This window comes from Barbus barbus, assembly GCF_936440315.1.
Source record: "Barbus barbus genome assembly, chromosome: 3".
Taxonomy (NCBI): domain Eukaryota; kingdom Metazoa; phylum Chordata; class Actinopteri; order Cypriniformes; family Cyprinidae; genus Barbus; species Barbus barbus.
The window spans coordinates 19,234,739-19,247,325 of NC_136731.1; the positions used below are offsets into that span (position 1 = coordinate 19,234,739).

Genomic DNA, 12,587 nt, shown 5'->3' on the forward strand with positions numbered 1-12,587 from the left:
GATAGAAGCATGGAAACCGTGTGCGTGTGCGTGTGTTGTGTTGTGTTGTTATTAAACAGGCTCTCATTTCTGCATACTTGACTGCAAATCCCAGAGTTCCTCTCGGCGCTCGCTGCAGTTGTCCATCAGTGGGCGCTAAGTGGGACGGTTCAACTCACAACATTTTTTTGTTTTGTTTCCAATCGACAAGTTGATGTTTCAGTGCGGCGTTTTTGAAAGACTGCAAGCTGAAACTCTGAACTGACGAAATCACACAGGTTTCTTAACTAAATATGGATGAGCTAAAGCATCAAGTTATGATAAATCAGTTTGTTCTTACAGCCGGATGTGCGGCAGATCAAGCAAAGCAGCTTCTACAAGCTTCACACTGGCAGTTTGAGGTATGTTTGTTTGTTTGTGACACATCAAATTGAAAGTCTTGTGGCACAGCACAAATCACTATGATTAACTTTTAGTTTATTCACATAATTTATAATAATGCGAGACAAGCACCAGACAGCAGTCAATCTAAAAAAAAAAAGGCATTGAAGTAGATAATAAATTATTTAAAACGGGATAGATATGGACTTTAGCGAAATAAAAAAAGTCTATAAAGTTATGTTTAATGTCATGTTCAAAACCCTTTAATACACGTTTGCTTACTTCCTCGAGTATTTATGAATGAACGTACTTCTAACTCTTTTATTATGGTGTTGCAGACTGCTCTCAGTACATTTTTCCAAGAGGCTAATATTCCATACAGTCATCAAATGGTGAGTATACTTTTGTGTCGTTTATTGATAGTTTTTCATATCTGTTATTATTACTTCCGCCATGTTGAAACCACGAGTCAGACAAAAATAAACACAGGCTGACATGTTTCTAGACAAGGCTACACTTATGTCATTTAAAATTAGCAACTTTGTCGTTTAAGCACATATAGCCTCCCGTAGATAGTTAATTAAATATGTTAATATTTAAGATGATCAAATAATCTGGACTCATGGGACTTGCGTTTTTGCAAACGTGTCCAAAGTTGTGGGGGAGGGCGATTCCAGGAAAGAGAGCGAACATTGCGCTGTTTACACTAAAACAATGAGACCGGCATGATAGGAACACACTGTAGCATGTTCAAAACCTCGCTGGCTTAAAAACACACATTTTTAATTTTTTAGCAGATATTTGAAATGAAAGGAATTTATTTGGGATTACTCAGAAGTAGTAATACTACCGGTCACATGCAAAGCGAATCAAATTTAGTTAACCCTTGGAAAGCACCTCATTTGAGTCTCACTTACAAATGCACATACTAGTTTTTGCTAATTAAGGAGATTTACTTCATAAAATGAGCATTGCTAAAATGATGCAATATTTAAACGAGGTACAGTACACCCACAGGAGACTTGGAGTCATGTTAGTATTTTAGAAAAGGCTGTTTTATTCTTCAGGGGAGCGGGTTGCACCCTTATGGGCGCTGCTGTGGTGACGTCACCGGTGTCACGTGATTGACGCTGAGTTTATAATCACTAACAAGAAGTGTAATTATACATTTCATTCATATATTGCCAGTTTCTTACAGTACATCTTACGGGGGCAATCGAATCAGATTCTGATTATAGTAAAAATGAGACGTAAGGTAATGTTATGCGATAATTTTTGGTGGAAGTGGGCGTGTTTATATTTGCATAAAACACTTGGGCCCCTGAGAGTGTGAGAAGACGGGTGATTTATACTGCTAGAATGATCTGTGTGTGACTTGTGACTGGAAAGCAGAGACAAGTTACACTTTCAGATCACTTTCAGTATTGTTCGAGCTCTTCTCAAGAATGGCCTTTACACATGCGGCTTTCAGTTTCAAGGCCCCACTATTGTCGTAGTTAAATAGTAAGGATGTCCGAGGGTGTGTGAGGGATTTTCTGTGCGGTTGATGGAAATTGATTGTAACGAAGAGTTTTATTTGTGTAATCAATGTGAATATAGCCATGTATGTATCAAGTTATTCTACTATTGTAAAATTGTATCTGCATGTGTAGAGGTCTGCAGAAGAATGGAATGTGCAGACGTATGCTTTAAAGTAAAGCTGCACATCCTGTTGTGACCAAGTCATGCCTCTTCATTTCACGTAACATACAGAGGGGCTATTGTCTGCTCTAGCAAACTGATGGAGACTGTTTCTTAGAAACAATAACGCTATAGAAAATGTATAGAACAGGCCTTAGGAGAAAAACTGTATTTAAGAGGAACGAACATAGATTCGAGAGACTCGCTGCAGCGTCTCTCGGTTTTATTGTCTCTGATAATAAAATCTAAATTCTGGCATCAAAATCCCAAGACTTAAAGAGTGATTCTTCAGAGAAAGCGGAAGACACGACAGTTGCTGATATCCACCAGCTGATCTTTGATCCACAGATAGAATATAATGATATACTTGTGAGTTACACATCATTTACAAAATATTTTATCAGACATGGCTACTTTTGAATGACTGTCAGTGGACAAATGTGCTTTTTGACTGTGTACCGGTGGAGTTATGCCATCTACAGAAACTAAACCAAACCCTAGTGAGTATTTATGAAAGCCCTCAGGGCTGCTGAGTTAAATAACTGCTTAAAATGGATTTAACAATCAACTTTTTACATAACTATTTACTAAATAAATAGTCTTTACTTGAAATATTAATTTGCAATTAAGTGATTTGATCATTTTTATTTTATTGTGGCATGATATGAGAAACTAGCCCAGGTATTTAGAAAATCAGTTAGTAATGATCAAAATGTTGGTAAGATTTTGTCAGCGCTGATAGCCTTGTGGTTGATGTGTCGACGTATAGCGCAACTGCGCTTACAGTGACCCGAGTTTGAATCCCACCTCGAGGTCCTTTGATGATCCCGCTCCCCTCTCTCCACCCCAATACTTTCCTGTCACCTCTCCACTGTCCTCTCAGAATAAAAAAAAAAAGTTGGTAAGATTTTATTTTGATTTAAAGTCTCTTATGTTCACCCAGGCATTATTGAAACACAATACAGTAAAAACAGTAATATTTAGTAACAGTATGTTAATATATTTTAAAGTTTTATCTGTTCCTGTGATGCACACCTGAATTATCAGCATCATTTCTCCAGTCTTCAGTGTCACATGATCCTTCAGAAATCATCCTAATATGCTGATTTGATGCTCAAGAAACATTTTTTTTACTATTCTCAGCATTGAAAGCAGTTGTGCTGCTTAATAATTTTGAGGAAGCCAAAATATATATTTTTTCAGGACTCTCTGATGAACAGAAAGTTCAGAAGAGCGGCATTTTCAAATAGAAATATGTAAAATGACTATGTAAAAAAAATAACTATGTAAAATATATATATACTGTATATAAACTGTATATAAAAAAACGGGTCTTGGATTCTTTAAATTCTAATTTGTTTTTAACAACAGGTGCACAACATGTCACAAATGATGTCATAGGTGTTGTTTTTCACTGATTATCTTCCTAAAGCTGGCCTCTGAAAGACTAAACGTTGCTATAGTAACACTTGTATCAGTGCATCAAGTCTGGTGTTTTTTCAGGAGAGGTGGCCAATCATTGTACCATGTCCTGTTTGTCCAAAGGTCTATAACCTCAGTCACTAACACATTTCAAGAACTTCCTTCCAAAAAATTCCTTGTTTCAGAAAGTGACTCTGTTGCTGGAATTGTACAAATTCTCCATTCAGTGGACATGGTTTAAAAATCTGCTTTTGTGGGTTAAACAATCCATTACCCGTACCAGTTTTACATTGATTCTCTCTTTGTTTCCAGATGTGCACTCCAGCCAACACACCAGCGACACCCCCCAACTTCCCAGATGCCCTAGCCATGTTCTCTCGTCTTAAAGCCTCAGAGAGCTTCGGCAACAGTAGTCCCATCGCTTCTATGGCCACATCACCAGCTCCTCACACCAACTGGGCCATGAGCCCTCCAGCAACCCCTGGTCACCAGGGTCGATGGACTCCAGGTCAGCTCATGCCCCAAACGCCCTCACCAGGCTGGCCGGCGGCTGTGACTCAGCAAGCCTCCGCTGAGCATGCTAGTATCGTCATGGAGGCTGAGAGATAGAGACTGTTTTAATTAGCCATCACACCTTACAGGAAGAGGAGAATGGACCTTCCTCTTGAAGACTTCGGCAGTTGTGGAGGTAAAACAGTGCGACGAGAGCGCTGGGTTGCAGTGAACAGTGGTGGAACAGCGTGTGGCCTCTTCTCTGAGATCTGGGACTCTTTTAAAATGCTTTTCTTTTGGCGATAACCAAAAAAGATGGACAGAATGAATAATTATGTAGCATGTTCACAGAAAACCTCAGACAAATGAATGTGTTACTGAATATTGTCAGTTCTCAACTAATGGTGAATATTCTATTTTGCACTGTGTACTAAACACCTGCAGTGGATCTAATAGTTACTCACCGTCATGTAATTTTGAACCTTTTAACTTTCATTTTATGGAAAAAATACATCTTCAAAATATATTTTTTAACATTCCACAGAGGAAAGAAAGTCATACAGGTTTGGAACGACATGAGAGTGAGTAAATGATGACAGAATTAATAATGTTTTTGGCTGAACTGTCTTTTTAATCAACAGGTTTACTGCAGAAAACACATGCCCCCGGTTTCACAGACAAGGCTAAACTAAAATATAAGTCTGAGCTGTTTCAACTGAAAAAACTTGCACTGATTTATCTTAAAATATAGCAGTGCCTCTGTTTTGTCTCAAGATGGACACCAGTAATGTTTTTTTCTAAGGCAGGTTTATAAAAATTACTTAAATAATTGAACTATGGCCTAATCCTGGTTTAGTCTAAGCCATGTCTGTGAAACCAGGCCAAAATCTTTTGGACTGGTCTGTAATTTTCGACTTCTTTATGACTTTGTAATTAACTAAATTGGCATTGTATATTAAAATTGTTGTATAAGAAATGTTTTATACCCAGAACATTGGACTCTCTGGTTCTGCTCAGCCCTTAGAGGACATTTGTTTTCTCTCAAATCACTATTTAAATATATTGAGCAAGAATATATTCCTCTGATTTCTTTTCACCTATCATCTCCCTGTAACTGTGTTCACACTACCTCCACAATATTTATGGACTATGTGATGGTTATTATTTCCTATTTGTTGTGTTTTAAAATAAATATTGTATATATATTGCAAAACGCTTGGAGTACTTTCTGTTAAAATATTAGTAAAATATTTACTTTTTTTTTTTGCTTGTCTGCATTCCTTAGTGTAATCCGTCGGCGTTGGCATTGGAGGTCCCAGCTCGGTGACGGATGACAAAGCAGAAGTCCTGGAGCGCGAGGAACCACCGCGTCACCCTGGCATTGGTGTCCTTTGCCTTCGCCATCCACTGGAGGGGCGCGTGGTCCGTTAGGAGGGTGAACTTTCGGCCCAGCAGGTAATAGCGCAGCTCCAGGACTGCCCACTTTATGGCCAGAGCCTCCTTTTCTACGGTAGCGTAGTTCCTCTCGGCCTGGGTTAGCTTCCTGCTTATATACAAGACAGGGTGTTCCTCACCTCCCTGGACTTGGGACAGGATGGCTCCCAACCCTGTCTCGGAGGCATCCATCTGTAACAGGAAGGGGCAGCTGAAGTCTGGGGCTCGCAGGACTGGTTCCTCCGTCAGGGCGTGCTTGATCCTCTGGAACGCCTCCTCCGTCACTGGACTCCAGGTGACGCGTTCGGGCTGCCCCTTCCTGGTAAGGTCTGTCAGAGGGGTGGCTAAGGAGGAGAAGTTAGGGATGAAGCAGCGATAATAACCCGCCAACCCTAAGAACGCTCGTACTTGAGTCTTCGTGGCCGGCCTTGGGGCAGCGCGGACGGCCTCCACCTTCTTCTCCTGCGGCTTTATGAGCCCCCGTCCGACCTGGAAGCCCAGGTACTTGGCCTCAAAGAGCGCTAGATGACACTTCCGGGGGTTGGCGGTGAGTCCAGCCCGTCGAAGGTCCATGAGCACCCTCCGCAGACGGTCCAGGTGGTCCTCCCAACGCTCCGAGTGAATCACGACATCGTCCAGGTACGCAGCTGCGTATTGTTGGTGGGGCCGGAGAATGATGTCCATTAGCCGCTGGAAGGTGGCCGGAGCTCCGTGAAGGCCAAAGGGAATGGTCCGGTATTGCCAGTGCCCACTGGGTGTAGAGAAGGCTGTTTTGGGTTTAGCTCTGTCGGTGAGGGGTACCTACCCAGTAACCTTTTGTCAGGTCGAGGGTGGAGATATACCGGGCCCTTCCCAAACAGTCCAGGAGTTCGTCCACTCGGGGCATTGGGTAGCCGTCAAACTCCGAGACTTTGTTGAGGCGCCGAAAGTCATTGCAGAAGCGGAGGGTGCCATTTGGTTTCGGGACCAGGACAATTGGGCTGGACCACGGGCTGTAAGATGGTTCGATCACCCCTAACTTTAACATCTGCTGAATTTCCTCCTCAATCGCCTGCCGACGAGCCTCTGGGATACGGTAAGGCCGTTGCTTTACGATGACCCCTGGCGGCGTTTTGATGTCGTGCTGAACGGTTTGGGTCTTCCCGGGGACAGTAGAGAACACATCCAAGAACTGGCCGATCAGGTGCTGCAGCTCAGCCTTCTGCGCCGCCGACAGATCCGGGTTGGTGTCCACCAAGACGGGCTCCGTGGTGACGAAGGCAGCGGTTTGTTCTCTGGTCCCCACCCACTTCTTCAACAAGTTAATATGGTAGAGCTGCTGGGGCCTCCGTCTTCCGGGTTGCCGCACACGGTAGGTAACCGGTCCCACTCTCTCCATTACCGTGTACGGCCCCTGCCAGGTGGCCAGGAACTTACAGGCGGAGGTGGGGACCAAAACCATGACTTGGTCGCCCGTCTGAAACTCCCGAGGCTGAGCTGCGCGGTCATAGTGGCGTTGTTGGGCCTGCTGGGCTTTAGCCAGGTGCTCCCGGACTAACGGCATGACCTGGTCGATCCGCTGCCTCATCTCGGAGACGTGCTCGACTAGGGACCGGTGTGGGGTGGGTTGTTGTTGTTCCCAAGCCTCCTTTGCAACGTCGAGCAGACCCCGAGGTTGTCGGCCGAAAAGGAGCTCAAACGGTGTAAAGCCCGTTGATGCCTGCGGAACCTCCAGTATACCAAAGAGGACATAGGGCAGCATACGATCCCATACGATGCCAACCCGGCTAAACAGGAGAAACAGCTCTTGGGCGATGTTTTTGGCCGTGGCTTTCCTGAGGGGGATGGCTTCGGGATAACGGGTGGCGTCATCAACAACGGCGAGGATGTGCTCGTGTCCCCGGGTGGATTTCGGCAATGAGATCCATCCCGATACGCTTGAAGGGCACCTCTATGATGGGTAATGGTATGAGTGGCGAGGGGGGAGGTGGCCTGGGGGACGTCTTCTGGCACGTTGGGCACGTCTGGCAGAAGCGTTTTACGTCGGCCTCCAGGCCGGGCCAGTGGAACCGGTCCTGGATGCGCTGGACGGTGTTCGTCGCGCCGAGGTGTCCAGCTAGGGGATGGGCATGCGCCAAGTGCAGGACCGTCTTCGGGTGCGGGATCACTAACAGTTTCTTCTCCTCCCCCCTTCGCTGGGCGACACAATAGAGCAGGCCGTACTCCACGACAAAGTGGGGAAGGGGATGGGGCCTTGGCCGGGTGTCTTTCCCCTCGAAGACGCACACCTGTGCCCAACAGTGTTTCAGCCGATCATCCTCTCGCTGAGCCCGGCCAAATGAGCCCCCTCCAGTAACCTGTTGATAGATGTCATAAAAGAGGTTAGGATTTTGGGAAGGGGACTCACCATCTCTCCCACTGTCGGAGGCCAGAAGAACGGGGCGGCGGTTGGGCCTTCTTGCCAGTTGCCGTCCACGGCGGCCCCCTCTTGGGCTGGCAGGCTGTGTGGCGGTGCTCAACAGGGCGTCCAGGTCCGGCTAGTCTCGTCCCAGGAGCACGGGCACAGGCAGGTCCTTCACGAGGCCCACCTCTACGGGCCAGGATCCTGTGGACGCGGAGATGGGCACGCTTCGGGCGGGGACCTCCCGCGTGTCTCCGTGGACGCAGGTAACGGGAAGTACCCCTTTCATCTCGTGGCGGGGGGGAAGGATCCCCGCCCTGACGAGACTGACGGCGCTGCCCGTATCGAGCACCGCTTTAAAGGTCTTGCCACTCAGCTTTACCTCGGCGGTTGGGGCTCCTTTGGGCGGTTCTTGATGAAGCACACAGCTTGCCAACCAAGTCCGAGCTTTGGGCGACGGAGGCGCTGTTGACATCGATTCATCCTGTGGCTCGGGGGCCGCCGCCCTGTCTATGTGTCGCGAGATGCCCTCCGGCACGCATTGCTCTGGCGCCACCCTCCGGGGAAAAGGGGGTACTCGCTGCCCAAAGGAGCCCCAACCGCCAAGGTAAAGCTCTTCCATCGTTAGGGGAGGAGTACCCGCCTTTCTGAAAGTGCAAAACAGAAAAAAAAGAGATTGTGAGAAACCGGTGGAGATCGCTTGTTGGTGAAACTTCCTCAATCTGCCCGCATTCTCCACCACTGTGGCAGGGTGGAAGAATCTTGCAACAAGGAGAGCTCAAAATAAATACCCCGGAGGGTGGATTTATTAACAAAGTGCGGTGTTGGGAGAAAGCAGGTGGCTGAGGTGCAGTGGTGCTCTTCTTGGTGCAGTTCCTTCCCAGGGCGGTGCGTCGGTGCGCGTGGCGGGCAGGATCGGTCACTCGCTGGGGTCTGCAAAGGAGAAGAGGATCGCACATTAGTTCTCCGCTCTCTAGGAGATGTCTCTCACTGTCTCTGAGCCTCGCACGGCTTATCTGGCCGCGGGCGAATGAGCCTCAGGTGTGGCCGATCCTGCCGTGATGAGCGGGTGCAGGTGTTCCTCCTCCGTCTCCAGGGCAACGCTGATGAGTCCTCGGGACGCTCGTCACAATTTATACACACACACGCATATATATATATATATATATATATATATATATATATATATATATATATATATATATATATATATATATATATATATATATATATACAGGTCCTTTTCAAAAAATTAGCATATTGTGATAAAGTTCATTATTTTCTGTAATGTACTGATAAACATTAGACTTTCATATATTTTAGATTCATTACAACACAACTGAAGTAGTTCAAGCCTTTTATTGTTTTAATATTGATGATTTTGGCATACAGCTCATGAAAACCCCAAATTCCTATCTCAAAAAATTAGCATATTTCATCCGACCAATAAAAGAAAAGTGTTTTTAATACAAAAAAAAAAGTCAACCTTCAAATAATTATGTTCAGTTATGCACTCAATACTTGGTCGGGAATCCTTTTGCAGAAATGACTGCTTCAATGCGGCGTGGCATGGAGGCAATCAGCCTGTGGCACTGCTGAGGTGTTATGGAGGCCCAGGATGCTTCGATAGCGGCCTTAAGATCATCCAGAGTGTTGGTCTTGCGTCTCTCAACTTTCTCTTCACAATATCCCACAGATTCTCTATGGGGTTCAGGTCAGGAGAGTTGGCAGGCCAATTGAGCACAGTAATACCATGGTCAGTAAACCATTTACCAGTGGTTTTGGCACTGTGAGCAGGTGCCAGGTCGTGCTGAAAAATGAAATCTTCATCTCCATAAAGCTTTTCAGCAGATGGAAGCATGAAGTGCTCCAAAATCTCCTGATAGCTAGCTGCATTGACCCTGCCCTTGATAAAACACAGTGGACCAACACCAGCATCACTGACTGTGGGTACTTGACACTGGACTTCAGGCATTTTGGCATTTCCCTCTCCCCAGTCTTCCTCCAGACTCTGGCACCTTGATTTCCGAATGACATGCAAAATTTGCTTTCATCCGAAAAAAGTACTTTGGACCACTGAGCAACAGTCCAGTGCTGCTTCTCTGTAGCCCAGGTCAGGCTCTTCTGCCGCTGTTTCTGGTTCAAAAGTGGCTTGACCTGGGGAATGCGGCACCTGTAGCCCATTTCCTGCACACGCCTGTACACGGTGGCTCTGGATGTTTCTACTCCAGACTCAGTCCACTGCTTCCGCAGGTCCCCCAAGGTCTGGAATCGGTCCTTCTCCACAATCTTCCTCAGGGTCCGGTCACCTCTTCTCGTTGTGCTGCGTTTTCTGCCACACTTTTTCCTTCCCACAAACTTCCCACTGAGGTGCCTTGATACAGCACTCTGGGAACAGCCTATTCGTTCAGAAATTTCTTTCTGTGTCTTACCCTCTTGCTTGAGTACAGAAAATAATGAACTTCATCACAATATGCTAATTTTTTTAAAAGGACCTGTGTGTGTGTGTGTGTGTGTATATATATATATATATATATATATATATATATATATATATATATATATATATATGCATATGCATGCAGAGATGTCAGTTTCATTGAAAGTCACTGTATTTGCCTTGCTCACATGAACACAACTCAGATAGATGGGTGAAGCATGCATCTTAAGTGAGACCAACTGCTTCATCTCAGCAGGGTGAAGACCGTTTGCTATTTCTGTCAGTTGGCTGTTTGTGTGTATATACACACACAGAGGCATGAGTGGAGGAATGCTGCAGGCTGGTCGAGGATTATATAGAGCAAGGGTATTGATATGCCAAACCACAAGCCTCAGCACCGCACTTTCATTACTATATCTCTGTTTCGCTCTCAGTCTGTCCCTCTGTTCATTCAGTTATTGGCATAAAAAAACAATGTAAGATTACTACTGTCTCTTCCTCTGCAGTCTCTTTTATTGAGGAAAAAATATTGAAAGTAATGTAATATATTTTAGTTCAATATGTTTTTATTTAATATTAATATGGTACTAAATTATATTTGTGTAGTTATAATCAATTAATTACCACTTAAACTAAGTTTATTGCTATGAAAAATGCACAGAACTATAGAAAATATAAAAATGTCTTCTTTTTTTTGGCCAGTGCTCTCTTGCCATAATTATAGGGCACTATAGAAAACAGGAAATGTTCGACTGGCAGCTGTGTGACTGATGTGAGATCAAAATGTGAGTCAAGGTAATCCATGAAGCAGAAACATAAAACAAGATAAAAAAAATTTTTTTAACAAAGATTAAGGCACATGATTCAGCCACACAATGACTACACACTGTGTAACCCACAAATAAATAAATAAATAAAATAATAATAGCAAACATGGCATAATAAAACCGCTTGTTTATGCTATTCTGTGGATCACTATTCAGCTGTAATATTTGAACAACGAATTTCCACTCGTGACCAGTAGATGTCACAAAGTGTTTGTTTTTGCGTTTGTTTAAGTGTTTTATTTTTGAATGCCACATGAAACTCTCTTTCAAGACCCGTTAGCAAACTTTGGAGACTTAAACACTGAATTACTTCAGGAGTATGAGGTAGGCTGTTGGATTCTTGTTCTTTAGTATATTAAACGTATAATAGCCTAAATAAATTATGGGCAGGACATTTAAAATAATAATAATACAATAAGATGCCACAGCAATGGACATAATTTGCTAATCAACGGCCTCAACATAGTAGTCCAATTGGTGACCTCCAACACAGGGATTTTGATTTCATGTATTTTGTTGTATTTGATCCCTCTGTTACTCATTTTGAAAGGGCATTTTATCTTATCTTGGACCAATGGTTTTATTTGCCACAACAATCTAACGTTATAAACATGATTGCTTAATTCTGCAACATTATATCAACGTTCTATCAACATTCTATCAACGTTCTATCAACGTTGTATCAAGGTTATATTCCAGTTAAAAACGTCAGCGGCAGTCCATGCGTATTTTTTATGTAATGTTACTCAAATACTCTTCCCTGAGTGGGAAGGACAAAGTCTGGCCTCATTTCGAAAGTGTCTTGTTCCTGGTTTCAAGTTTGTGCTTGTATATCCCTAGTTAATCATTATTGCACAGCTAGCGGGTCTTCCTGCGCACACCTCAGAAATATATTAATTTGTATTCAAACTTAGTCCATTATTGTGAACATGTGCAGTCTTGAATGTGAGGTAGTGGATGTTGAATGCTGTGATTCGTCTCTTATTTTGGCTGAGTCACATTTATTTCCTGTGTGTTGTATTTTTGTTTGTCCTAGAAATAGACCTCCCTATTTCGAGAAATTGTGCACTTGAATGCAACTACCTCACTCTTATACTGTTAAATGCCATGTTTACTTTTGTATGAGACGTGTTTATTAGTCTCTGGTTGAGGTTTCAGTCAGTCCTGCTGCTCTAAGCTCGTTCCTGTAGAGCAGTTGCTATAGCAACACTCTAGACTTGCACATATTTTTGGCAGTAAACCCTCTCAGGTCACTGTGAAAAACACAGGCCTACACAAAGACAGCTCATTTGACAAACAAGTCATAGTTTAAGTGTGTTTTAGCTTTACATGTACTAAACAACGTAGAGCCAGAGACCATTTGACCAATTCAAATGATCTCATTTAAGTAGAAATTGAACAATTTGTGCTTGCATTGTAAATAATGACTAACAAATGACACCTCCTCTGGATAAAGAATTTCGTTGAAGACGTTTTGTAATCCTAGTCATAGTTAGTCATGCAGATACTCATTTTTCAAACAAAAAAAAGGATATTTGAGGCAATGGTTTTT

The 12,587-nt window shown here is 43.9% G+C and overlaps 1 protein-coding gene across 1 annotated transcript; it reads left to right on the forward strand.

Moving 5' to 3' along the window:
• The first annotated feature begins 156 nt into the window (after positions 1–156).
• On the forward strand, positions 157–5,163 carry LOC306847184 (UBA-like domain-containing protein 1). The gene is made up of 3 exons (XM_079380992.1): positions 157–380; positions 699–752; positions 3,775–5,163. Exons 1-3 carry the CDS (start codon positions 273–275, stop codon positions 4,069–4,071), a joined length of 459 nt encoding a protein of 152 aa, XP_079237118.1. The 5' UTR covers positions 157–272; the 3' UTR covers positions 4,072–5,163.
• Positions 5,164–12,587: the final 7,424 nt, after the last annotated feature.